General features: G+C 52.2%; 1 protein-coding gene across 3 annotated transcripts in view; it reads right to left on the reverse strand.

Annotated features, from left to right (window-relative positions):
* Positions 1 to 17,377: 17,377 nt before the first annotated feature.
* Positions 17,378 to 27,515, reverse strand: part of LOC143426473 (transcription factor hamlet) — a 54,359-nt gene continuing 44,221 nt past the window's right edge. The window contains exons 4-8 of one of the 3 annotated variants that reach the window (XM_076899957.1): positions 27,286 to 27,417; positions 25,906 to 26,032; positions 21,395 to 21,494; positions 19,496 to 19,652; positions 17,378 to 19,398 (exon numbers count right to left, since the gene is read on the reverse strand). In XM_076899957.1, coding sequence (XP_076756072.1) covers positions 17,410 to 19,398; positions 19,496 to 19,652; positions 21,395 to 21,494; positions 25,906 to 26,032; positions 27,286 to 27,417 — 2,505 coding nt within the window. In that variant the 3' untranslated portion in view covers positions 17,378 to 17,409. Of the gene's footprint in view, positions 19,414 to 19,495; positions 19,653 to 21,394; positions 21,495 to 25,905; positions 26,033 to 27,285; positions 27,418 to 27,515 lie in introns of all 3 variants that reach the window. The other 2 variants (XM_076899956.1, XM_076899958.1) reach the window with 2 other exon arrangements.

Raw genomic sequence — 27,515 nt, forward strand, 5'->3', positions numbered from 1 at the left:
GCTCGTAGAGGATCGTTGTGAACGGAGCCTAAGAGCAAGGGAAGCGATTCGATCGGTAAGCTGGATCGGTGATCCAGTTGAGGCTTCAGCTGGCCGCGCACTCCCATATTAGTCGCGCGACCGGTCTAGGCGTACACACTTTAAGCGACATTCTTACGAAGCCAGCGAGAGAGCGTGGCACTCGCGCCGCGGAAGATAAACAGAACCGTACGCCGTGGACTCTTTCGATTCGCGGCTGTCGTAAATCGATCGATCGATCTCTCAGCTTTTCCCTAGCGTAGAAGATACCTCGAGATGGTCGAAAACCGCTGCGTAACCCAGAACGAGACGCAACGAATCGCGAACAAACGAGGCGATACGATTCGAAGTGGTCGAAATGGTCGGAACTTCGAACAGCTTCGCCAGCTGTGGTACCCTGTTATTACGCTGGGTCAGAGGAGACCCGAGATGCGTTACGATTCGGTGAACGAATTATTATTAATCGCGCAACGTCGTTTATTCTCGTGACAGCTCGAGAGTCACTTTCTCTGGGACGATAATTGGGGTAAGCGCGAGATCGCCGCTCGATAGCCTTGCCACCTCCGGTAATTATGCGAAACGAACGCGCGAAACGTTTCGCGTGTCCCCGTGGATTGCTTCCTAAACGCGAAACAGCCGCGAGGTATCGCGAATCGCGAACAGAACGCTTCGATGGGGTATCGCGCGGTCAGCCGTTGCGTTTGTTCGAGCGACAGAAACGAGAAACGAGTAAACACCGCGGAGTATTGCACGTTCGCATTCCTATTCGCGGTGTTATCTCTTCCTACCGCGTTTATTATACCCGGTGGTTCAGCCGCGAACGTAGGCACCGGCGGTCCGAACGGTAATAACGGTACCTCATCCACTGGCGTCCGCGCGGCGTGACTCGGCCGATCGTTTCGAGCGCATCGATGGCGCGAGCCTCGGTGACGAAATCCATGAAACCGCGTCCCATAAAAAACGAATCAATTCGAACGTCCCCGTGGCTGTTACGTATTTTATTCGCCTCGTATCCCATCGCGTGAGACGGCCTCGCGAGCGGAAAGAGTCGTTCATTTTTCAAGAACGTAATCCTCCCCGTCAATCGGCCCAGGCGGTTGCCAAATTTAAAAGGTTCGTTGAGAAACGCCGTCCGCGAGGATTGATCGAGGCTCGATACACAGTTGATTGAATATGAATCAACGTCGAGGATCGAGAGGCTCCTCCTACCTCTCTGTCGTTACACGTCTCCTCGTTTCCACCTCGTCGACGACGGTAATTATCGAGCCGCGTCCCGTAATCGACGCTCGACCGGAATCCGCCCTGAACAGGGTCGATTAATTGAGTTTCACGCCCGCCCATCGTACCACCGTCCCGTCCGCATCGACGCTCGGTGAAATTAAGAGAAGACGTATTGCGTGTTACGAAACGGTGATCGGTTCATCGTTCACGACGCATCCTCTTCGTCCGTTTACGCGGCGAGATCGCGACCCCTTTCCGAATTGCACGGAGCCCGTTGCGCCTCTCGATTGGTCGTTTGTTTATTCGCAAGATATGACGGCATCTCCCGCGGTTCGAATGAAAAGGGTCGCGGCCAGGTTTCACCTTAATCGTCGATCCTTTTACGCGGTTCGTCCGCTTCGAAACGAAATCCATCATTGTCCGTCCTCGTCGCTTTATTTCATTTCCCGCCACTCCGACGCACCGCGAACCTCGTTGCGAAACAAGATTAAAAACGATCGCTCGATCATTCGCAAACTATGTACTGAAGAGCGACGCGCGGCGGGTAAACAAATACGCAAGACGCGTCGAAAGAAACCTGGCCGGTTCCAGCCGAGCGCGATCCTCGAGGCTCGCGAAAATTCGGCTGCGATCGAGCGCGCAGGAACGCTCGCGACCGCAGACCGTTCGATTGCGCAAATCGGTGGAACCGCGGAGCGATAAACGGTCCCGGGAACGGAGGTCGTTACGAGAAAACGGCCAACAGATAATGCGAACCGACGTGCCAGCAGGGGAACACGATTGTTTTGACCGGCCGCGAAGCGTCATGACCTGCTGCAAACACGCCTGGTTCTCGTTCGTCTCGCAACGCGCAATCGAACGTTCCCGTTGAATTATCTGAAACAGGTTTCGGGGCTCGTACAAACGACCCGGGCCTCCTCTGTCATGTTCGATCACAGTCAACCCCTGGTAACACGCCGATTCGTTTCGCGTTGCATTCGAACCGTGTCGAATGAACCTCGCTAACCAGGATTAGTCCTTGTGGAAACTACGTTACTCTAAAACGATTAACGCGCAACATTAAATTTGCATCTGAGAACAGTGCCGACGACCAAGTGCCTCGACGAGATTCCACTGCAGAGAAACGAGATCGAAAGGCAGCGCCTGTACGGAAAAGATCGCCGCCTCATTAGCATAGCGAGAGCCCTGAGACGGTGACAGAAAATCGTCGGAGGAAGCTGGACGAGCGACTCGGCGAGGAATGTTGAGGAAGGACAGGGACCAGGCGCAGCTGCGGCCGCCGGACCCGGAAAGAGAGCCTCCCATGTTGAACCATAGAAATTTATGGAGGTTCGATGAAGCCGTGGGCCGCGTCCGCGACGACGATATCCGAGCTGCCAGTTCACAAATCAGCCGCCCATTGTCGCCGGGCCTCGGTCTTCCTCGCGCAGCGAGCGTTACTTTGTCACCCGGTGCCATTCTACCACCTTCGTCCTTTGGTTCTTTATCTGCGCCGTTACTTCGTCCTTTCCGCTTCCACCTCCACCGTTCGATTCGTCCCGCCCGGTGCAACACCTTCCCGTGTGCATCCACCGGCTCCGTTCCGACTCGTTTCACTCCTGATTCCACGCGTTCGACCTCCAGTTACCATTATCAATTACGATTACGCGAATCGACGCATTCAGGGTTGAAAATTACGCTCGAAACGCACGATAGCAGGAGAGAATTGTTTGGAAAGATGTTGTTGAAGGTAATAACATGGACGATATCGTGGAGGATTTTTCGCGGTGAAATCTTCTAGGCACCAGCGAAACATCGAAAACAACGAGAAACGGTACCGCGGGCGCAGCAGGTATCTCGCGCAACAGGAAGCCTGTGGACGGGGATCGTAAAACGTCGGGTATCGGACTGGTAATAAGGCGAAATCGCGGAGGTGCGGTGGCGAGCCGAAAAATAGGAGATCTATGTAGCGTGGCGACGGGTCCAGCGTCGGCGATCTAATTGCAGGCGGTCGACGTGGTGCAACGTCTCGTTGCAACGTGTCCCCCTTTTTTTTTCTCCCTTCTTTCTTTCTTCCCCCCTCGTCGCCCCGACCACCCGGTGCACTTTAGCGCCGAAGAGAGCCGCTATCCGCGTTCACGGTTGAACGGCCGCGGGTGAAAAGTACGCCTGTATAACGTGTAATTATTCGAGCAAAATGCCAATTGGTTAATCGTGCATCCGATATATCCACTCGCCGGTGACGAGCCGATGGAAAAATCGAGCAGGCTGCTCGCCACCGTTTCTCACCCGTCCACGCAATCGGCGAGCGCGACGTAACGCTACGCGGTGAGCTTTGGAATCGGCGATCGAACGCGCGCGCCTTCCGCGGGGCTAATTACGGGGCCGCGATGATGAATCGCGAGCACCAACAATGCTAACGCGTTACGTTACGGGTGTACGGAAGGTGGGAGATCGCGTGATGAACGCCGTTCTTAATTACCGCGATTCAGATACCTAATCGCGTTGCATAATCCGCCGGCGATGAATGAAATTCGCCTCTTCGGGGTACAACGCGGCAAATATCTATCCAGAATCGAACCAGCTTTCTTTTTACTCGACGAAGTTGCGGGTCTGATTAATGAGACCGTATCTGGGAACCACGCGAACCATTATAATTCAAGTCCATTTTCGCTGAAAAATATCATTGTTTCGCGATTAAATATCGGACGTGGATGTTCGCCTGGTTCGCAGACACAGGCGAGGAGGAAAAAATATCGTTCATCCTCGGTGGTGCATCGCCGTGAAACTGGGACGCGCGGAATAATAATGACCCTGTCTGGCGTGGACGTTCCTTTTCTCCTTTGTGGCGGTGTTCGCGGTGTTTCGGTTCGCTCGCCCGCCTATCCCGGGTTTCGTTCCTTTACGTAAGTCCGAGCCCTGCTAATTAAGCATTCCAACGACGTGGAAGAACGTTCCTCGGTCGAAAGTTCCGGTATCTGGATACACATACGGACGACAGCCAATTACAGTTGCATCTCTCTCCCTTTCCTTTTCCTCGACGAAGCGAGGGATTGTAACTTTTACGCGAATTCAGCTGGTCAAGATGAGAGTGCCGGATATCTCCTTGATTAATACCGATCGCTCGCGATTTATTCACCGTTATTTGTCACTGCTCGCACTCTCCGCAGTCCGTTGCGTCAAAATTAAAAACATCGCGTCGCCTCCGGGAGGTCTTCCGTGAACATTTAAAATTCCATTCTCGACTGGCTGCACGAGCGAAACCGGCACGGTTTCGCGATTCGGCTGCACCTGACCCAGCGGAATCAGAAACGAGGAAGAGATATTAGCAGCGGGTCTTTAGCGAGCGGAAGTACCAGCTAGCCATTAGCCATTCAGTCGGTCTCAATCGGCCGTAATTCATCCTGTTAATCGACCAGAGTCCTCTACTAGCCGCGCTACATATCGCTTCCCTTTCGATACGAGCCAATAATGGAAAGGAATCGCCTTTCCAAAGACGAACGATCTTACAAAGCTCGAGGAGCTTTCGCAACCGAATTCCGTTACGAAACAGCCGTGGGTCCAATCGCGCGTGTCATCCTCGAACTCGTCTCTTCCTCGAGCAGTGCTCCTATTATTCGAGATCCCACTCGAGCGTAGCTCGAACGGAACAAAGCAAAGCTTTGCACTCGCGTTGCATCGGCGAACCTCGCGATCCCTGGCGCGGAATCGACGCGGCGTCGGTTAGCGGGCTGCACTCTCGGGGCCCGTGTGCGTGGAACGTTCGGCGATCGACAGGGCCCCTCTCTTTCTCGCGCCGCGTGTTCTCCTCGATCCTCGTCTGGCACCGTGCTCACGGTGAAAGTGAGCGCATTCCATGGCCACCGCCGACCACGCCCGACCAACACACTCTCGCCCCGGTTAGCTCGTTCGCTCGCCCCGCGAGAGATCTGCGAGAACGTGGCCGCGAACGCGCGCGATTCCGCGGGAGAGCGTGCACACGGCATCGTCGCCGCGGCGCTGGATCGTCGGTAGGAAATTCTCCGCCGGCTCCACGCTCGGTCGGGGCCCGGGACGGGTTTCCTATTCGCGCCAAGACCACCTAGGCGGTACGAGTTTAGGGGCCCTCATCGAGGCTTACTCGTTCCACCGATATATGATTTTTTTCCACCGTCTTTTTCTTTTCTTATCGTCGACGATTGCCAGCCCTCCTCTCTCGTTCTATCTTCGTCTGTGTCGAACCTCGCGTTCCTCGTCGCGCGACTACTCGTTCTACGGTGTCGATGCGCGTTTCAGCGCTACCGTTGTTCGAAGAATCGATTCTAATGGTTTCCAGCCGTTCTTGTCCCCGCTTAGGGCGTCGTCTTGCTCGGCTCTTACGTATTCCTCTGGAATTTCACGATTTTATTAGGTGCGAAAGCGGTTCCCGTCTCTGGTAAGGTGAAATGTGACGCGGACGACCAACGGGTTGTGTAACAAGTGCGCGCGGACGTTGCAACGCGAGTAAAACCGAATACCTTTCGTCCTTTTCTTTTTTTCTTTTCTTTTCAATCGAAGAGGAAAAAGACGTATAAAATAATTCATCCGCTCTCCTCTCGTTGGATACATTTATCATCCAACATCGTTCGCATCTGCATCTCCTCGGTCAGTCCCTCTGAGAAGCGGCGCTCGTTCTTGTAGCCGTCCTTTCCGCGTCATCCTATCCAGCATCGCCATATTTCTTCCTGGTGTTCCACGTGCCTCGAGTATTGAGGGATTAAACGGTCTCCGGTCGCTATTCGTGTTCCGGCGGGGCCGCACGCGGAAATATCCGGATTTTTACTGGGCCCGACCGATCCCAGGACCACCGCGACCGTGCACGCTCCGTTCAGGTTTCTCCGTTGTCCTCTCGATCGGTCCCCGTCGTCTTATCGGACGTTTTTCTGCCCGATCGAAGCTCGTATTAGTAGAAAGTCGGATCGTCTAAGCTGCCTCGTAATTCCGCCACGCAGGAAGTGAAATATGAACGTACGCGCTCAGACCGGCCCCGTCCCTCTCCTTGTGCATCCCGAGGTTTCACCTTTGGAGCTTTCGAAATAGGAAACGGGACCTTGGGCGGGTGTTGAACGGCATTTAAATTAACTCCTGAATTCAAAGTGCACACGCTCTCGTCGCCGAGTGCCTCGCGAATACTTACTTTATCCCTTAAAGTATAATTTATTTGACGGTTCGACGTTCCACGGACTCGACGCGATCGTTACTTCAAAATTACGTCTGTCATCGGTCTCCACTCCACGCGTCCGTTTTCGCGGCTCCGGTCTCGAGCAAGTATTTTCGAGGCGAGCAATATTTCACGGGGAACGTCCCTTAAGCGCGATTTATTCGATGCGTACATCTGGTAAGCTCGATAAGCGTTTCCACTCGGGATTATACCTGGCAACGATTCCCACCGAAGACATCCGTTTTTACGGGCGGACGGATTACGCGATCCTATTCGGCTGTGCACGAGGAAACGGCGAGATTTATTAATTACGCGTGATTTATCGTAACGCGTTTTACGATCGAGCAGCGGGCTGTTACTCGGGGCCCCCTCCGCGAGCCGATTTTCAACGCGCGCCGGGCATTATCAACGCGAGAACGCCGCTAAGGCCCGACGCTATCCCGATTCTATCGGAAATTTATATCGCGCGTACGCGTTGCTTTATTATTGCTCCTTTTATGCGCCGGTTGTGTAATTACGCTGCACTGTTATAATTAGAAAGCAACGCACGATCGACGCGCGCAACCGTTAGAAACGCCGGTGCCCTCGCGCCCGGCCAGACCTTAATTATCGCCTCCTTCCAGCAAGCTGCCGCACTTTTTTTTACCAGCCTGGAATCGATGAACCGGTAGCTCGTCCGATTTACGTCCGCTCGCCACGCCGGAAGCGCCGTTACGTAACCTGCCCGTTCGACTGACCGTCGATGGACCCACGTCTTATTCCACTTGCGCCTCGAGACGTTTCCCTTCCCTCGCGGGAACACGCGCGTTAAACCCTACACAATTCCTGGAAGCTGTTGCTCTTTTTACGACAGTCACATGTAATTAGTGTTGAGTAATTTTAATTAAAGTTCGCTTCTTCGGTGTCCGATCGGTTCTTGTTGCGTTCTCCAAGCAAGAAGCTCATTACTATTTGTCGCGCATAATCGCTGATATCGCGACACGTCGTTACTCTTCTATTTTTTCTTTTTTCTTTTATACGCGCAGTGTCTCTCACGCGACGCAGACGTCGGACAATACGAAAATATCCGCGACCGTGCGATCCGATGCCAATGAAGGATTGGATATTCATCGAGATCGTGCGTTCTCGAACGGAACGGAAGAAGAAATCGAGCCTCCACCGACGCGGTACCTTCTTCGACGCCTCCGTCTTATCCCTCGTTAAATGTCAAGAGCGTATCGAAACGGGCGAGCGGAAAGGAGCGAGCTAACGGTGTCGAAGCAGCGGAGAACAAAGGATCGATCGACGGGGTTGCGCGGATCAAGGTCACCGTCCAATTTCTCGATCCTATCGATCGTCCGTGAGCCAGCTGTGCGAACCATCCCAGGTGAAAACGCGCGAACAGCACCGTAACGGCCGACCAGCATCCTCCGCGAAGAACCGCAAGAGTACGCGATCGTCCTGGCGCGCGCGCGCGCGCGCTAACGGTAGCCAGCACCGGTCAGGAGCATCTCCGTGAGCTTTGACTTGATACAGTTATGCGAACAGCCATTTTTTTTTTCTCCCGTCCGCCGCGCTCGTAAAGGTGTGGCGCGGCCAGGATGATTCAGGTTCAACGTCGGAGAGGTCGAGGGCGAACGATCGCGAAGCAGCCGTTGCGGAACGAGCGACTCGACGAGTCTTCGCGAGGATTCTCGCGAGGATGAGTAGCGGTTGCTTGGAATTTCTGCCTCGCGACTGGTACCGCGACCCCTGCAACGCTTGCGTTCATCCTGGATATTAAACGTCCGTGGGGAATTTCGCGTTGCACGCGTGGACAACGCGGAGGGATTAAAACAGAGATTGCGGACAGTGGAACGCAAGGGGTTTGTTTGTACTTTTCAGCCGGCGTTTATCCGTGCAGCATCGAACGCAAACGTGAGAACTGGACTCGATCTTTGACTCGGCGATTGGCGTCGGTTTTCCTCGGCTCGATCGCGCGGAAAAGGAGCATCGATAACGTAACTGATAGCGATTATACAGTCGTAATAACGCCACGATGACGTATACCCCCGGTGATTCATTGGAGTAGCGTCGTGGAGGAGAATAACGATCGTTGGAGGTATAAAACATGCGAAACCGATTAGAACGGATGAAAAACAGGATCGATCGGTAACGCGATTTCCCACCGCGCGCCCCGCCGATCAAATAATTCACCACGACGAGCCTGTGTGTTACGCGATCGTCTAATCCGTAACGAGCGATCTCGAGATGGAAAACATTTCGTATCGCGGTCTACTTTTTACGGTCTATCGGTCGGAAATCTTCCGTAATCGCGCGCTACGATCGAGAAGGGAGGCTCCCGCTGTCGAGGCCTGACCTTCCGATCGCGGTGCGCCGCTCTTCATTTCACTTTCGCAATGGCCGCCTGATTAATCCATCTTTGAATTTCGAGGACGCCCTGTTGCGGCTGTCCTTGAATGCTACGCGCATTCAAGAATGGCTCCGTATATCGTTCGACGATCTGCGTTCTCTAATTTTCCCATTTTCCAACGAGTATTTTCTTTCAAAACGGCCGAGCGAGCCAACGCGCTGCGTTAACTCCTGTGAGGTTGGAGAATCGAACGCGTCTCGCGGCGCAGAGGGGTTGCTCGAAATAACGTTCGAAAAGCGAGGAACGTTCGAATGGCTGGAGAGGGTCCAGAAGAAAATCGCGGGAAATGGACGCGGTATCGTGTAATCGAGAGGAACGCTCGCGATGGAAATACCAGGTCGGCCGTCCGGATTGGCGGAGATAGGATCTCTCGAAGCGTTTCGAGGATTTAGCAAGCTGCTGGTAGACTTTCGTTCCGGTGCCCTACGAACACCCACGTAAGGTAACGCCACGGAGTATCGATAGGAGAGGGCACGGTACCATAGATCGAGCCAGCTATCGACACGTTTCGAGAGGAGCACGGAGAGGCATGGGTTCCACACCGACGGGAGGGCCCGTGCACGTGCACAGGCCCGCGCAGACCCGAGGAGCACGTTTCAACGGTTCAGACGTCTACGGTTCTGGTTGTGTGTGCGCGCGGCTAGGATAACGTGTAGACTGAAACGTAGTCTTGCACAGGGCGTGGTCGGTTTATGTAAGGCGTACACGTTTTTTCGTCACCCGTTTCGCGGTCCTCGATTTATCTCGAAGAGCTACTCCCGCGCTTCGAATCGCCGGTCTAACGAGCCTCGTTAACAAGCGAATCGCCGTTTTTCCCCCATTTTTTCCACCATTGGGAAAGATCGAAACGAGCCGGCTCGCGGCTCGTTCCACTTTCGACCACGACATTTGCCACTAATTCGTTGGCTTTGTCTCGCGCTCGCCCGTAACATCGGTTTCCTTTTAAAGCTCGTTCCCACATACGATAACAAACTCGATCTCGAAGCCGCTGTTATTATCCCGGGGTTCCAGAAAAATTCATCGATACCGCCGATTCGACTCGTGGAGGAATCGCGGACACGACATTTCCACCGCGGCACGGATTGTCACTCGGTTCCACTCATGTGAATGGGATGATCTTCGTTCGCCGGCTCGATTCATGGGATCCCCTGACATTTCGCCCGTTGATAAATGTGGAAGAGGCCGGTGATCGTGTGTCAGGTACTACGGGCGCACACGCGCGCGTACATCGTGCTCCTCTACCCACGATCGTTTCCCCTTTGATCCTTCCCTCGGTTCGCGAAAAGAAGAATCGAAGAGAACCGGCGACGAGGCAGGCAGGAATTCTGCTCCTCGCCGTTTGACGAACAACTGACTCTCTTCCATTGCGTAATCGACGCGCGTCTATATCCATCAACGGAGCCGTGGACGGTTGTCGAGTTTCCTTCGATTTTTCGCGACCAGTCAGACGGGACAGGGTGTGGAAAATGGCGGTGCTCCCGTCTCGACTCGCCGCCTAAACCGCAGGCAAAGTTGTTTGCCGTGGCGTAACATCGTTCGTTATTCATCCGCGGCGATTATCAGTAGGAACGCGATTTCGCTGCTAATTTCCATCGCGGATCGACCGTCTCGCTCGGTTGCCAGGGATTCCTTGAAACGCTTCATATATCGACAAGGCTACCGTCCTCGCGGAGATTTATGCGGCCGCGGATCGGTCCGCGGGTTTATCTGATCTGTCGAGTCGCAGCCCTGAGTTTATGCCTTCTGCTACCGATGTCATCGTCGGTGCTGGGCGACGACGCGCACTTCCCCCTTCTGCGTGAATGGAGCCTGGCTCTCCTTCTCCTTCTTCTTCTTCTTCTTCTTCCTTTTCTTCCTCTACTTCTTCTTACTATAGAATCCGATTCACCGTGGCGTTGCACGCTGACATTTCGCCCGCGTCTAACCGATACGCCATTCGCGTGTTCGCGCGTTCCACGCGCCCGTCCGCGCCGCTGTCCTCTAATCGTGACCACCGCGATCCGGTCCCGGTGATGCCTTTGCTATTCAAACGAACGACGAACGAGGAAAAAAGAGCCTCGGATTCTCCTCTTCCTGCTTATCGCACGGTAGACGTACATGCATAAGTGGATGTAATGATCTCGTAACTTGGAACTTTGATCCACCTATCGATAAATATGTAAATCGACGCTATTACTAATACCCACGAGATCCAATCAATTACGCGCTCTCATCTGATTGTTCTTGACAATTTCCAGCCATCATCCCGCGCTCTTCTGGATCGTTTGCCATTTGCCAGCCAGTCCACGCGCGTAAAATCGCACACGTGTCTCCGCGCTCTTCCGCCCGACTCCCACACTCTGATTTGCTCGCGGTAGGATCGCGATTCAGGATTCCTGCGAGCGCGCGGACGATCTCTCGTCGTTCGAACGCGTGCGAGAGAGAGAGAGAGAGAGAGAGAGAGAGAGAGAGAGAGAGAGAGAGAGAGAGAGAGAGAGAGAGAGAGAGAGAGAGAGAGATCGCTCGATCTCGGATCTGGCATAAATTAACTTTTCAATTAGGTCCTTATTGAGACGTAGCCGCGTTCCGTGAAACAACGGACGCTCGCGACGGAGCCTCCTCGAAACCACCCACGCGGGAAACGCGATTACGATCGCGTCGTTCGCGACGCGAGGTGATAGGTCGGCTCGGATTCCCAGCGGATTCACCGCGGTTTTTCGTCCGCGAGCTGTCTCTCGATCATTTGCTGCCGCGATCCGATCGATCGCGATAACGCCATATGGAAATTTCCCGTCGCCGCGTCGGCGTCGCGAAGCGTTACGACGATTCGTTATGTAAAACTGAACCTCTTCTGCCGCGCTTTTTGCGCACGGTCAACGTGATTATCAATGCCGGCCAATACCAACGGTCGAGAGTCCTTCGTGCGTGTGTATGCTGATCTTCGATTAATATTTACCATCTTTTTGCCGATCCTCATCGGTGGGACGCGTTAACGTCGAACTTTACGATTGTTAATGGACCGATCTCTGCGTGTGGCAAGTGTATTCAAGGTTCTCAACATTGGTCTTGGCAATTATATCCGAAGAAGCGACCACGGATCGATCGATCTCGGTTTTTCCAATTTTCACGGTCATATGGAGACGCGAACGTGGAAATTCCGCTCGCCTGGTTCACTCACGGGAGAGAAATTCGCGGAAGTTGATCCGGGCGCGTATATCAGCTTAGAACCAAGATGACGTCGGCCTCGTGTCGAAACCAAGGCGGAGATAAGCTCGTTTTAGCGCGAGATAGTTAATCTTCCGCTTAATCGGCGTGTTTATCTCGACGTGGTACAACCGAGGGAACCGAGGTAATGGAGGACAGCCGCGAGAGGTATCGCGGGCTTCTTCATATTCGACGCTGCTTGCAATTTGCCTCGCGTGCGATATTTCAATCGACTCGATCGGTCGCTCGCATCCACGCGTACACGTCCATCACGTCCGGGAAATTAATTTCCAATTGACAGAAAAAAAAGCGTAGAAACAATTCTAGAATCTTGAACGTTATCTTCTGGAAGATTTCACGAAACACGAAAGCTCTCGACTTTCTTCCAATATCCTTCTTGCAATAACTTCGTTGCTCCATAATTTGATAATCGATCGTAAAGATACGAATTCTACTCGGAATAGCAGGAATCTCATTAAACGCGAATCTTACCGTATCATTCTATGCTCGATCGGGTGAGTTTCATTTCGGTAATCGTCTCGCTGAACGCACTCACCGTTGACTCTCACCGCGTGCGATACGTAACGGTGGTTGAAAACGCTCGGACGAATTAGCGGCGTCGTCGCTTTCCAGGAACGGCGGTTGGAAAAATCTCGCGGATAATCGCAGCTTCGATCGAGCTTCGTCAAACAGTGAAAGTAATCTAAATTTATCCTTTTGGCGGAACGAGGGGAAGCGCGTATCTGTGTGCACGCGTGCGCGCTCGGCGTTCACCGTTCCGGTCTGGACGCGGGAGATCGCGGATCGATCATGCCGCGGGACGGAAGAAGAAATCGATCGCGGTCCTCTTTCCCGTTATACGATCCATGGAAAGCGGCGTTTGTGACGCAAAACGGTTCACCGGCTGGCCGAACGACGAGGAAAGTGAGCGGCGGAGACATATTCCCGAATGGCGATCGTAAATCGTCCGCGCGACGCGTTTACGCGGCCGTTGTCGAACACGTGTGGGCAGTTCGTAAAGATCTCGCTAATTTATTTGATGGGAACCAGCTTTTTCCACGATCCGCTAAGATAACAGCCGGAATTCGATTAGCGATGAATCACTCACGAACTGCGTGGAAACGAGCTTCGCTCTCCGTTTCGGAAACGACGGATGAGTGGACTCGAACGGTTTATTGGCGAACGATCTCGGCTCGATTGTTTCTCGAAGGAAGAACCGTGGCATAGCCTCGACGTTTTCTATTCGATCGTGGCTGGAGCGGCGGTGCGTAGAGCGGCGGATTAGAGATCGGTGGGTGTGTTGCTCGTTCGGATCGGGTGCGCGATCATGCGTTAAAATGAAAGGAGACGCGCGAGACGTGGCGGGATGAGAGACGAGAAAAACAACGAGCTGGCCGGCTGTCAGCTTCTGGCTTCGTCCCTCGAAAGAATCGCTGGATCGTTCGTGACCGGTGACCATCGCGGAAACCGCGTCGATCGCTCTTCTTTTTTCGTTTTCCACGGACATACGGAAACCACCGAGTCGATTGTTCCACGGATCGTCCGGATCGACGCTCTTACGTAGCCACGTCTCTACGAGAACCATTTCTGTTTCTCTTTTTCCTCCTCTTCTCCCATGAATCTTTCACCGTTACCGATACAGTAAGAATAAATCGAAGATCGTGCGAACGGGGGTCCGTGGTATCCTTAACGAGACGCATGGATGCGCGTTCGCGAAGAAAACGACTCGAATTCGCTTGCACGTAATCGGACATCGGCGTGCACAGCCGGGTGTCTTTATCTTAATCGCAGATATCAGCGCCGATAGAAGGACGACGAAGCGTGGAACAATGGAAGCCAGCCGTACGAAATCGGCGTGTCCCGATGCAGCGATGGTGGCGGATCGATTTTTTGCACTTTCTAAACGCGCTGCACGGGAGCGCGCCGGAATTTCGTGATTAGCTCGGCCGTTTTTGCGAGCGTTGGCAATAATGTTCGTTCGCCCGTACAATTGTTGCCACATCGTAACCAGAGCCACCGGTTCCGCAGGGCCCGTCCGGGTGCCGATCGTCGACGGATCTTTCGTGGACCGTTTCCGCCGCTCTTTTCGCAACCGGCGGTCCCAAAGAAACGGCCCGTTTCCGTTTTTACGCGCTCGCATTCCTGCCTCTTGGTCAATTGGATCGCTCTTTACGACCGATCGAAGTTCCTCCCAGCCGATCCCGGTGGCTCGACGTCGTCGCGTGCTTCCCGGGGACATTCCATTCCCTTATCGAGCGCTTTGAACTTCGATGAGAGTTGCATGGACGAAGTGCCATTCGAATAAAAAAAGGGTTCATCCGGGAGGTTTTTCGAGCCCACCGCGGAGAAGATCGTCGAGTCGCGGGTCGTTCCCCAGCGCAATCGAAGTTCCGACAGCGAATCCGCCGTACGAAGAGGAATTTCGAGTCCGCCAAAAACTGTTCCACGTAAACAAGGTTCCTAGTAGCGAATCGAACGCCGTCTCCATTTTGCTGGAAACCGGAGATTCGTTCAAGCCGCGCCGCGCGTTCGCGCGATATTTTCAATGCATATTTACGAGTGTACTTGCGGCGGAACTGAACTCCAGGAATCTTGCTCGCGTAATTGAATTACATAATGAGATGAAAGCCTCTGGCAGCGATTAGAAACGATTAGCTCGCTATTCGAGCTGCGGGATCAAACGATTCGTCGACGGATCTGTAACAGTTTCCATTTTTAGTAGATTTTGTTGACGTAACGGGACGAATTGTAAGCGTTTTGCGTTAATGAAGCACTTTTTCCGACTGCATTAATTCTCGTTAATGTCGAGAAGTCATTGAGGATAGCAGAATCACCGTAGATCGATAGTACTCCATTCACTTTCGCCGTTTGACATTCATTATCGATTAAAGGAGTCTTCTTCCTTTCACAGGGAACTCATGAATCGAACGCAGCGCGCGTGCGCGAGGATCGTTCAATCAAACGTTGTTGTTGAATGAAATCGAGCACCGCGGTAGAACGCAGCGGACTCTGAGTAGGCGTCGAGGGTCAATTCAAACAATCATAACGCGTGTAGAGGCAAAGTTCACCGCTCATTAATTCAACGCCGATTAACTCGTCACTGTGCGACTTCACTCGCGATTTCGATCGTCGCCGCTTTAATTTTTTTCGTCAGACATGAAACAATCGCTGTCGCGAACCCCTCGTCGTTCGGAACATTGGACACTTTGCATCCTTTGAGAGATACGATGGATTTATGATACGATATTAATTAGTAATCGAAAGGACGTGCGCGATAAATTTGAATTTCGAATGGTAGAGACACATGACTCGAAAGTATCAAGCAGCGTAATCTAGTGCGCTACGAGGAAGCAGATTTGAAAAGGGGATTCTTGGAACTTGAACGGTTTACTCGCAGTCGATAAAGCCGTGCTCTACGATAAATTTAAATGACATCAAGTTATTGGCTCGACTTTCTACCGCGTGGATTAAAATACCGATCGTGTATAAATTTGATTACAAACCTTGGGTATTTTATAATTAAACTTTTAATCATCTCGACGATATAGTTATTAATAAACATTGAATATTCCTATGTATAGAATACCAATGATTTGTGACTGATGATAGTTATGAAATTATTGCAATACGTCTTACTTGCAGCATATTGAAATTAGAATAGCTTCAAAAATAAAATGAAATTTTAATCGCTTGGCTGTACGCTATAATTGTTAATAAATACTAAAGCTTACTGGAACGTGAACGTGTAACATTTTTAGTAACTTCCAATGACTCGGAAATAGAAAGTATGCCATTTTGGTGATCACGAAATCAAGTCGTATTTGAAGTGTATTATTTTAATAGTAATCATAATGAAGTTACAGGATGCTTTTATACAGTATGTATAGATAGCGTCATAATATAATCGTTCTTAATTCGATCGACGTAAGTATGCTTAATCAATCCGTAAGTTTATTATCGTCTATTATTCAGAGAGAAGGAAGAGAGAAAGAGAGATATGTAGAACACGTAGCCGTAGAATCTTACGTGAAAAAAGATGTGAGGTCTCTATGCTGTCGTCAGCGCGGTTACCGAAACGCCGTTTGCAGTCCTCGTTTGCGAGACGACCGAACGAAACGAAAAGAAAAAATGAAAAAGATCGTTATTCTTTTTTCTCGCACACGCCTACGCCTGTACAAAAGTCACGAACGTTTCTCGTTCTTCCGCTGAACATCGACGAGCATCGTTCTTGAACATTGAAAACGGGATGGGAACACGGGCGATCTTTTCTTATTAACTATCCAGTGGGAAATAAACGTAACAATTACGCGGTTCTGCGAAGATTTCTTCTCGACTCGCGCCACGATAAATCGCTAAGATCGCATTCGTATTTATATATATGCATATGTATAATATCTATATATATATATATTAAAAATCACGAAGAACTTCTGTATTTTCTTTTTCATTTTTACAAACCTTATATCATCTAATGGAAATTTGTACACAAATTCTCATAGAACCTATCTCTCTTAATTACACTCTCGTTTCGCTAATCGGTATCCACGTCGCTTTGGCTTCGCGTCGACTAACACAAGAACAAGCTCGTGCGTTTTCCCTACCTATCCGAGGACGAGCTCCATCCAGTTCCTTTCGATCCCCTTTCCTCGAGGATTACGATATTTCTTCCTCGTCTACTTTCTAGAAGTGAAAAAAAAAGAAAGAAAAGAAACGTCGATCTTCATCTCGCGTCTCCAAGCAGAGGTCTGATCTCAATTTTTTTTTCCTCGTTTTTTTAATTGTATCACGATTAAATCGTGTCGCACGAACGTACCGCTAAAACAGGGAAATCGAGTTTCACAAACTCGAAACGGGGCTCTTGTTTTTCGCGCGAGGACAGGTTTCGCGCGCGAAGTAACTCGCGATGCGAATAAATAATACTACGATGAGCGATCGATTCTGCGGTCGGTGAGAGGGAGGGGGTCAACGGTTCGAATGATTATTAATTACAAGTGCGCGTGTACGATGAAAACGAGCCTGTAGGAACTACGCTATTGAACAGCTTGCCCGTAACGAGCGCGGATGCGTGTAAGTGTTTCTTTTCTGCTCGTGTACGATTAAGGACAGTGGTATTTCGCTCGGCTCTCACTCTTGCGGTGCAAAAAAATAGATTCGTGGCGAACGAGTTCCCGTCAGCTCCAGGGTAGTCCATGGATTACCAGCGGCGCGGCTCCCTTCGGTTGTCCTCGAAATCTCCGTTCGACCTGTCGCCTGGGAAAAAGTTCGACGATCCCAGCCACGGTCACACACTTTTCACTACCAATTACTTCGATACACGATCGACGGAATCTAGCTACGATTTGAAACGTTACATCGAGACGAACATCCCTCGCAACGGTGTCGCGTACGCGCGTCACTAAAACGATCTTCATCCCCTTCAGACTAACCGACCGCGTGGCTATGTGGAGATCTCGATGACAGGCTCCGCGGTGTTGTTGTTCAGCAGCTCTTGCTTGTCCCTCAGCTTCAGATCGTACTGCGGCGGTGGCGTCGACTCCTTCGCCTCGACCGGCGACAACCCGTCCGTCTCGTCCAACGGAGACACGCCGCCCTCGCTGTCCTCGTCCTCGTCGTACTCGGTCTCCATCTTCGACTCGTGCATCTCGTGAAGCCGACTGGGCAGATACGCTGGATGCGGCGGCAATCCGTAGCCAGCCTCGCCGCCGTACGTCACCTTGCCCATGAACGATCTGATCTCGTCGAAGTACGTGTCCTCCCTCTCGTTCTCGTTGCTGCTTCCGGGTGAATCCGCCACGGAGACAACGCCGCTCCCGTCGTCGGCCTCGTGTTTCTTCAGATGTCTGTCGAGATTGGTCTGCTGCCCGAAGCACCTCTCGCAGAGGGGGCACTTGAACGGCCGTTGCTTGTCGTGGATGTTCCTCACGTGCCGTTGCAGATTGCTCGAGATGCTGAACGACCTCTCGCAGTACTTGCACTTGTACGGTTGCTCGCCGGTGTGAGTGCGCAGGTGTCTGGTCAGATTCGCGGACCTTGGGAACACCTTGCCGCAGAACTTGCACGAGTACCGGTCCTTCATTTTCCCGTGGGCGTGATGGTGGTGGTGGTGATGGTGAGGCGCGATCACTGCCTCCTGGAACGGCTTCACGCCGGGGAACGGCCCCAGCGGCGGCCTGGCGAGCAGGTCGAATCCTCCGCCTCCTGGCCTAGCGCCGCTGAGCCCGTTCATGAGCGTCCCTAAAAAAGGAAGCCCGCGCGGTGGTCCGAACGGTGGTAGCGGTGGCAGCAGCCTGGATTCGGGGTTCGCGCCACCTGGGGGCGGTGGACCGCCTGGGAACCCGGGAAACGAGCTGGTAGGTCCGCGATACATGGCCTCCAGGAACATGGGGTGGATGGGTCTCGGATAAGCCATGTGAGGCGGAGTGTTGGTAGGCGGTTGTTCGGTTGGGATGCTGGTTCTCAGCTGTGGACTCCTTGGTACGTCCTTGGAGTCGACCTCCATCGAAACGGAGGCCTCCTCTTCCAGCTTCGGAGGATCCGGGGGCGGAGGTGCCTCCTCCATTTGAATCGGTGCCGGTGACGGACTGTGACTCTTTCTTCCAACGGTGTTCGAGTTCGTCTCGTGCTTCTTCGTTTGGATTCTCAGGTCCAACGGTTGATCCGCGGTCTCCTCGTTGGAGGTCACAGCGGCGTGCTCGGAGTTCATTTTCTTCTCGTTGCCTCTGCCGGTTTCCCGTTTCTTCGAGGGATCGTCGTCGCTCTCCGGAGTCGGCTGGACAGACGGTCTAGCTGGCGACGGTCTGAACGAGGACGTGGCTTCCTCAGCGGTGGATGGAGAGACTTTACTGTGCTGCGGTAACACCCTCGGCGGGGTGAACCGTTCCTTCTTCGGACTGTCGCTTCTCTTCTCAGCCTCCTCGACTTTCGGCGGGAAGAGAAGCGGCGTGTTCAAGAAATTAGGCGCGTTTGGAAAGATTCCCGGATAGGGTCCCATCAGACTGGGCGGATAGAAGGGCAAACCACCGGGCAGGCTGACCGGTGGTCTCGGGTAGACGAGGAACGGGCTGGGCGCCGAAGTTGGCAGCTGCGGCATGGCGCCAGGCGGTCCCGTTGGCGGGGTCGAGTCGCAGAATCGCTTATGCTTCGACAACGAGGTGACCGTGCTGAACGACTGTCCGCATTTAACGCACTTGATCTGCATGCGACAGTCCGCGTGCATGCGCTTGTGTCTGCATAGATTCGAGAACTGCGTGTACGCCTTGAAGCAGACCTCGCACTGGAACGGTTTCACGCTGCTGTGGATGTGGGTGTGCTGCTTCAGCCCGGAGCTGGTCGCGAACGTCTTCCCGCACTCGGTGCACGCGTGGCTCCTCGCGCCTACGTGGTGGGTCCTGATGTGGCGCTGGAGGTTCGACGGGTCCGTGAAGACCTGCGGTTTGTCCGACTGTTAGCGAAACTTTGAAGATCTCACTCAGGGGACAAACGTGTCAACGTGCCGCCGCGTTCGCCTGGGAGATGATACATACCTTCGGACAGTTCTCGCAGGGGTAGTTTCGTAGATCGCCGTGGACGATCGCGCGGTGTCGAACCAGAAGCGGTCGCCAAGCGTACGCGCGGGGGCAGCTGTCGCAGCGATGCTGTTCCGCCGGGTATCTGTGACAGGTCACCAAATGACTGTCCAATCTGAAACAAACGGAGATCCGCTCGATTTTAACCAACGAATATCGTTTACTTGGTACTGTGAACACCGATCGATGGAGGTTCTCGTAAAATCGTACGTGAAATGTCGCTCGCGGTCGTTGATGACCTCAGAGTCGGTGTACGAGAATGACGAGCGCGTCTAGAGGAACGGCACGTCCGTCGTAAGGGTTAAAAGAAAAGAAAAAAAAAAAACAGCGGCCGTGGAAACTCGTCGAGCGTAATCGCGTCTAAATCTCGCGGCGGGCCTGGCAAGAAACCCCGAGATATAATCGATCCGAGGCAGCGCGGCGACGAAGACTGCGCTCGGTGCAGTCGAGGATGATGACTAAGTGACTCCGGTAGCGCGGCAGCGGACAAGCTCTCGCGTAATAACGGTCGCACGCCCCCTCCTCGGAGGAAGAGGGTGGTGATCGTGTAACGGGTAGAGAGAAAAGAACGGCGCGACGGTGGCCGTTGCGCGGCGTGTGCACACGAACGACGCCTAAGGTAAGAGCGCGTCGGGGCTGTCGCGAGGCTGGCCACGGGTTATGGTCACAGGATGTGCCATGGTGTGGTGGCGGCATTGATTTTACACCCTCGAACACACGTGTCGCGTGAAACCTATTCGTGGTGAGATAGTAGGCTGACGGTGACGGTGCGCGGTGCCAGATGAGCTGCGGGCACGCGACGCCTTCGATGATGCATAAGGGGGTGGCTCGATGCAACCGAATGCGGATCTCGCGCGTACTTTATGTGCCACAACAGGTGACTCTGCCGGGCCCGAGGCTCACGGAAGCGGCTGGTGTCGCGGGTTGTCGCCGTGCCGGGAAACAGATGCCGGAACGGCTCGAAATTGATGTCCATGGACGCTCGAAATTGGACCGGGGCGCTGTTGTGTAACGCGGAAAAATTTTATGCTGCAGCGAATGATAACGATTCTCCGTATAACGCGAGAAGGTGGAACAGTGGGAGTGTTTGGTTCTAATCAGGCGATCCAACCGCGCGTGGTAATTAAGATGACACCGTCCACCCTATCCATCTATGGAATCGTGGGAAGGTATTCGAGGGCGAGTAACGCGAGCTTCCATATGGCGATCGCATCGTTCAAGTATTTGACTTTTCGTTTAATGCCGCTACGCAAACAGCGTCGACCCCTGAAAAAGCTATCGTAATTCTGAAAGCAACCCTCGAAATGGTTCGCGTGCTCGGGGCCCCCCTTTTCGCTGCGGAGCACGAGCAACGCACAGATTTCGAGTGGATAACGCGCCGCTCGTTCCTGTATTTTGACGATTAATGAATTATTTATCCGTCGAATCAAACGATCGCGCGATTACCAGACCGCTGGATGGCTCGACCGTGTTCTTTTCGAGTACTCATTAACAGATATCTAAATTTGACCGTGTCTATCTCGCGTCGATGCGCTGATTACCCGCTCGGAGTGCCGATCTAAATGGCCGGTTGTAGCGAAATGTATCGATTTCGATCGCGATTCGCCGCCAGCGTGTCGCTCGACGGAACTATTCTCAGCGATCTGATTTCGAGAGCGTATAACGCCGCGTCATGAATCCTTCATGAGCCGCGCTTCGTATCGTTGATTCGTCCGCGATTTCTCGGCCAATAAAACTTAATAATAAGGTCGTCGGGTTGACGATAAAGACTGAAACGCATCGCTCGTCGAATTACCATCGAGCCACCAGAGGACTTGTGCGGAGTGAAAGACATTCGTATTCCCCCAAAACACTTACAGTTCGATATCTTGAAACGGTTTGTCGCAAACGGTGCACCTAGTCTCGCCCTCCTCCTCGTCCTCCTTGTCCTCGTCTACGGTGCCGCTGTGTTGCGAGGCTGCAAGCACAAAGAAGAAAAGACACATGAAACGAGCACGGCAGTGTCAGAGACAGGCTAGAAGTCATGATTCCGTTCCAATTTGTGACGGGCTGCGGCTCAATAAATTACAACCCCGAGTACGATGATACGTGACCCGTCCTGGTGTCGGCGAATTACGTGATCGCGAAGCGCGCGGGGAGCCAGCGCGGAGTGGCGTGACAAGTGGACGCCAGGATTATTCCTGAATTATTTAATCGAACCGGCGTTACCGTTTTATCAATCCACCGAGGAACCTGTCCTCTTTCTCTGTCAATTGTACCATCGAAACACGGTCGTTCCAAAATTATCGCGTCGCTGCTTCTCTCACTTTGCTCCCGAAATATTTCAAGACGCGGGTATTTTTATAAAAATTTCGTGGCAAACGGTTTACTCGTCTATCGAACTAACCGCTCGGATCCAAAGCGAGGAGAACAGAAGTTGAACGAAGTGGACGCGTCACTTTCGGCACAAAGTGTCCCTCCTCTGTCGCTAATCGGTCGCGATGCTGCACTCAACGAAGACAATGGTCACAATGATGCACCAGTTAGCCGGTAGCACATTGTCCCGCGACTGAAAACGCGAACGGGGTGCACGGAACTGCTTCCTATTGGTAACGACGAGGCCGGAGTCCAGCCAATCGCAGGTGAGCAGCGTTTGCCCCCTGCGGCCGCTCTTCAACCCCGTCTGACAGGAGAAACGGCAGGTAAAATCAGGAACCCGTGAACGAGATAGCGTATGATTTTTAATGACGGAGATTCCCGCTCGATTCCAACGGTCGGAGTAACGTACTTCGTTTAGGAACAATAACGATTCAAATATTCATTTCCTCTCGATGCAACTGCTTCCGATTGGGACGCGCAGCAACTGGTACGGTTTAATTGTTCAATTTTAAACGAGCTCGCATCGAGAATCGATGAAACGATAAATAGAACGAGTTCGAAACGCGAAAATAATTAGCCAATCGATGTTCGTCGATCGACTATTAGCTGGGCGAATGGCAAAGTCGAAACGATACCCGTCTAACGGTTATTTAAATCTGCCGCTACACTTGTCCCAACCATATGGTCGAGCGATGGCCCCCAACGGACCTTCATGGGAACCGGGCACAGCCCCTACGCCACCAACTACGCCCCATGCCCCACGCCACGCAGCCAACCCCCTATAGAACGTTAATCGTGGCTCCATCCACGACTAATTTCAAACGGCACGCCGTGAATTTAAACAATGAAGGATGCGGTCTACCTCGCGATCCGCTAAACAGGGCCCTGCACCGGTCTCACAGAAAAAGTACCTCGCAAATAGCTGTTGCATGGAGATGAAGAATGTCGATTTTTTTTAAGGAGGAAAAAGATTGCAAAAACTAATAGGAAACGGTGCATTGATACGAAAAGTCATTAGAAGTCGAGACTAGCTCGAATAATGGACGCGTTCTGTTTAACGTTCAGTGTTTAAAATGTCTAGAAAATTTGTTCAAGAATGATACGTGTCCCGAGGATACATCGCGCATCACTCTCGAGCGTGTCACGAAAAAACCTGGCAGAATGTTTCGTTACGGGAAGTCAACAGGTGGGATCCACTGGCAGCACCCCCTGCAGCCGTGTCAGTTGGCGGTTGCATGGGAAAAAGTAACGGAAATCAATGTTACCGTGGCATCCTGACCGTCCAGGACCAAGTAAGTAGACGCCACGAAGAATTCGAGCGAGACGACGAACACCTTCGAGCGGAACTAGCACCCCCTCGTCGACACGATGCTAATCCCTCCTCGTTGCACGTGAGACATTGACGGAACGAGAAATTCGTGCGGATATAAAAACGAAAGAGGATCGATAAATTAAAGGAATTATTACATCACGTATTATCCCACAATACAAGCATCGTAACGCGAGTGAAACGTCAAACAGGACGTGTCATTAGTTCAATGATTCAGATAGGGTTGTCACGCGTTTTCGCTTGGCCCCCGCGCGTGCCACCCCCTCGGAAAACAGCGTCGCGTGCCCTTTTATGCGCGGATACCCCTTTTTTTCTCCTCGATCCGCTGTACCCTTTCTCTTTTTTCCTCGCTCGACCCCGTGGCCCGGGTTACGCGCGTGTTAATCGACAATACCAGGCCATAAATTATCCACGACCCTAAATAGAGCCATCCAGGGAGAGAAAGCGATGCGTCTCGTGGCTGGAACGAAAAAACTGCGGTACGACAGAGGAGGAAAAGGCGGGCGCCGCGAAAAATCGGGATCATAACTCACGTTAACTGCTGTCGCCAGTTGCATCTACGCCCCCCGATTCACGGTGGCGCGCGGCGTGGTTTACCGAATCGTCAAAAAAAAAAAAAAAAAAAAAAAAAAAAGGAAAAAGAAAAACACGGCTGTCCCGTCGTCATAAAACGTCCTATCGCTTGTCATTCGACGCGGGATTAGCCTGCTCGCGGAAGTATTACCAGGAACGGTTCCGTCCGCGTTCGTACGGCTCGCTTCGATCGCGATAGACGACGGAAACAATCGAGCGTAAATAAAACCGCATGCCCACCAGCGCGAACGCGGCCGTGTTTTTTAACCGCCCCTCTATAGAGGAACCGTGTAAAACGCTCTTTTCTAAATCTGTTCCGAACGGGTATGAAAGAGATTTTGTCGCCGGTTTAATGCGATTCCATACGCGCGCCCCTCGCGCGAGGCTTTTGCTAGGCGTGCTCCGGGGATTCCCTTCGTGCACGGGTTCAATCGCATCGGCGAGAAAAAAATGATCCGCTCGAGGGAGACGGTGCGGGGATGCCACTCGCCAAGGGTTGCCACCGGGTGTGTACGTCGTTTGTTTGACGTCGTTATTCTCGCGTTAAATTTCTATGAATTTCGTCTACAAATTACGATGTCGCTCTGGTACTATTTACATATTGATACTTTATTGTTCTGTAATATTTGAATGAATTTCTGACGAACGAAATAGTGTATCCAAGTACGTAACAGGGTTGGTTGCGAGTAAGCGTTGACTAGAATGGTCGGAGTTTACTTCCGTTACGACCACTCCGGTTCGGAATTGGGACCGTTGTCGAGAAATCCGCCCCTTGGTCGCAGATAATTTATAAATGGCACGGGAAGCAAGTGGAAATCTTCGAAATTTTAATTGGCCAGCGGGTAGAGGGTGGCTTAATTAAGAACGAGTCGGCTGCGCTCCGTGTCTTCTGTCCTCGTAGCGAGACGTTTACGAGCCGGCGAAATTACGAGGAAAAATCGTCGGCAAATTAACCGTAGACACCGCGCCGCCTCGAACTTCGACGATAATCCCGGTTTTAATTACCGCGACATCTGGGTGTCGCTTATAACCCTCTTTAATCTCCGGCTCGCAGTCATCCGGATCCTGACCATCGCGCAGGAGTTACAACCAGATAATTGTCGAGCAGTCAGGCACCTAGCCGCCACCCCCTTTCGCAAACGCGCGGAATATATTTCCCCAGTTTCACCTAATGAAACTCGAAGACGAATGACGGTTGGGCTCGAAACTTTTCCACCCGCGCTTTCAATCTCGAAATTCACTTTCACACGAAAAGAGACAAATAATCTAACGCATTGATGATGTCGATTTCTTCTTTTAAACGAAACCAAAGTAAAAACGAAGCCTCTCGATGTTCTTTGAAAACCGTAACAGGGTGCGACGATATCCTTTCCCTTTGGTGTTTATGCGTTCAGTGACAGTAATGATAGTTTCGTCGAGAAACGAGGAAAAATTGAAACAGTTTACGAATTGGTACGTTTGCACGCGAGCACGGAAACGTGGTATCGACAGTAACGAAGAACGATTTTAAACAGAGGTTTTAAAGCGGCACGGGGTAAAGTAACACGCGGCACGAGTGCGTCTATCTCGCGATAATCAGTGCTTATTACCACGGACAGGGGTTAATACGCAACGGCCGACCAGGTGAATCACGCCAGAATCAAGGGTGCATGACGAGCAGCTCGTGCAGTCAACGATTCACGATTTACCCTCTGTCCTTCCTCCCATCACAGCGGTAATTCCGCTTTCCGAAGACACCTGCCCTCCCCCTTCTATGTGCTTTCCTATTCCCGCGCAAGTGCGCACGAGTCACGATGTGTATCGGCCCGAAAAGTCGTAAAGCCAGCTTGTCCGTATGTATACTGTATCGGGAATGCTTGAACGATTTCGATTACATTTCCATTCGCCACCGTGCTTCCGCCCTCGCGTCAGTTGGCCAACACTTCGTTTCTGTTTCGAATCGTTTCGCTGTTCCTTCGAACGCAGCCACTCATTTTTAAGCCAATGAATCGCTCGTCGAAGGGATGTTCGAGGGATAAGAGCGTCCGCGCGGTAACCGCAATAACGCGTTGAAAGAACGGACAAACACACCCCTCCTCGTGACAAGATCGTACTGTTCGATACTCACCGGTCTCTCTGTCGCTTCGATCCTCGGTGGTATTTTCGCCAAGCATGTCCTGGAGCTGAAGAGGTTCTCGAACACCGAGAAGCAGCTCTTCACCCGCCGCTATGTCCCGTACCGCCTCGTACACCATCTGCGGACAACGACGCCATTGAATCTTCCGACCCTCTCTCGTTACCTTTCATCGCGAATTATCTCGAGCTTCTTCCGTCCTGCAACCTCGAGTGCCGCTCGAGAAAGAGTACCGACACGACGCCTCGATAATCACGAACACCGTGTCAGATTGTTTTACCACGAGTACTAAGAGGATAGATCACGTTCATTACCGGGTGTCGATCGAGATCGTAGATTCGCGCGACGCATATTTCCCGGATAAATTCGTAACGTTTGAAAGCAATGAAAGGATGTTTATGGTGTCGTCAGAAGGCCCCCGTAAAGTCATTACAACGGCGATTCTGTAGGGCTCTGATAGAGCGGGCCACATTCCCCATTCCCACAGCGATTGCGAACGGGGCGTATAGGAAGTCAGCGAAACGACCCCATAGGGTGACTTAATAACTAAACACCCTGTATACACGTAGCTTAGGGCGCGCCCACGACGCCGCGCGTACACCATGTGCCAAGGTTCACATAGAGGAATCGAAAGGACGCGGGGCCGAGATCAACCCCAAATTGACACCCCGATCTCCATTGCCTCTGTTCAATTTATTGCTACGCGCGCGAGATTCTCGCGGTTTCCACCAGAAGAACGCTCTTAACGCGCAATTTTAGGTTGCCTCTAACGATCGCGATTGTAGAGAAGTCAGGTAAACTTTTCACGAAGTGTGAGCAATTTTAGAAAAGTCTGATCTTTGAGTGAAACGTGATACGCGTGCAGCTACGTCGAGGTAACTGTAGTAATAATTGAGGGAGCTGCACGAAGGTAAACGGGAGAACTAGAATTTTCAAGCAGTCCATTTGGCAGTTACAATTCTAAACGTAAAATCGCGAACTTAGTCGTCTCGTTACCGAGTCCACGGGCCAAGCGGTTGCACCCCGAGCGCGCGTTATTTTTTGTTAACCCCGCCGGCACACGTGGAATTAACTACTGCATCTGACGTCGTGTAATTATTCCTTCCTATTAACTGCAACTGTCGATCGAGTGTCGGTTGCGTTCGCCGTCGAAATTTGTAAACGACCGATACCGAACGCCGCGCGCGAACTTCCCACCGACCGGTTGAAACGAACAATTATCGAAACACGGCCCAAAAAGGGCAACGTTCCTCGATCGTCACCGGAAGTTTCTGCCCGTTACACGAACCGATGACAAAGTTCGACGAGCGCGCGTTCCGCGGTTCTGTTTCGAATTTCTCGAGAAGTTCTTTCGTGCGAACGAACGTTCATTACCTGTCCACCAATCAGCACGTGTCGCATATTAACGGAGTGCGGACTGTTGGTGCTTCGAACGTACTTCAACCAATTATTCGTTTCGTGGGATGCGTCCAACCACCCCCTGACTCCGCTTCCAGCTGTACGAACCTGAAAAAAATCATTTCCTGGTAACGTACCATTGAAAAGAAGCTTCGTACTCAACGTCATCGGTCGCACCTGACGTTGCTCTGTCGACGCGACGAGAA

This window comes from Xylocopa sonorina, chromosome 8, assembly GCF_050948175.1.
Source record: "Xylocopa sonorina isolate GNS202 chromosome 8, iyXylSono1_principal, whole genome shotgun sequence".
Classification (NCBI taxonomy): domain Eukaryota; kingdom Metazoa; phylum Arthropoda; class Insecta; order Hymenoptera; family Apidae; genus Xylocopa; species Xylocopa sonorina.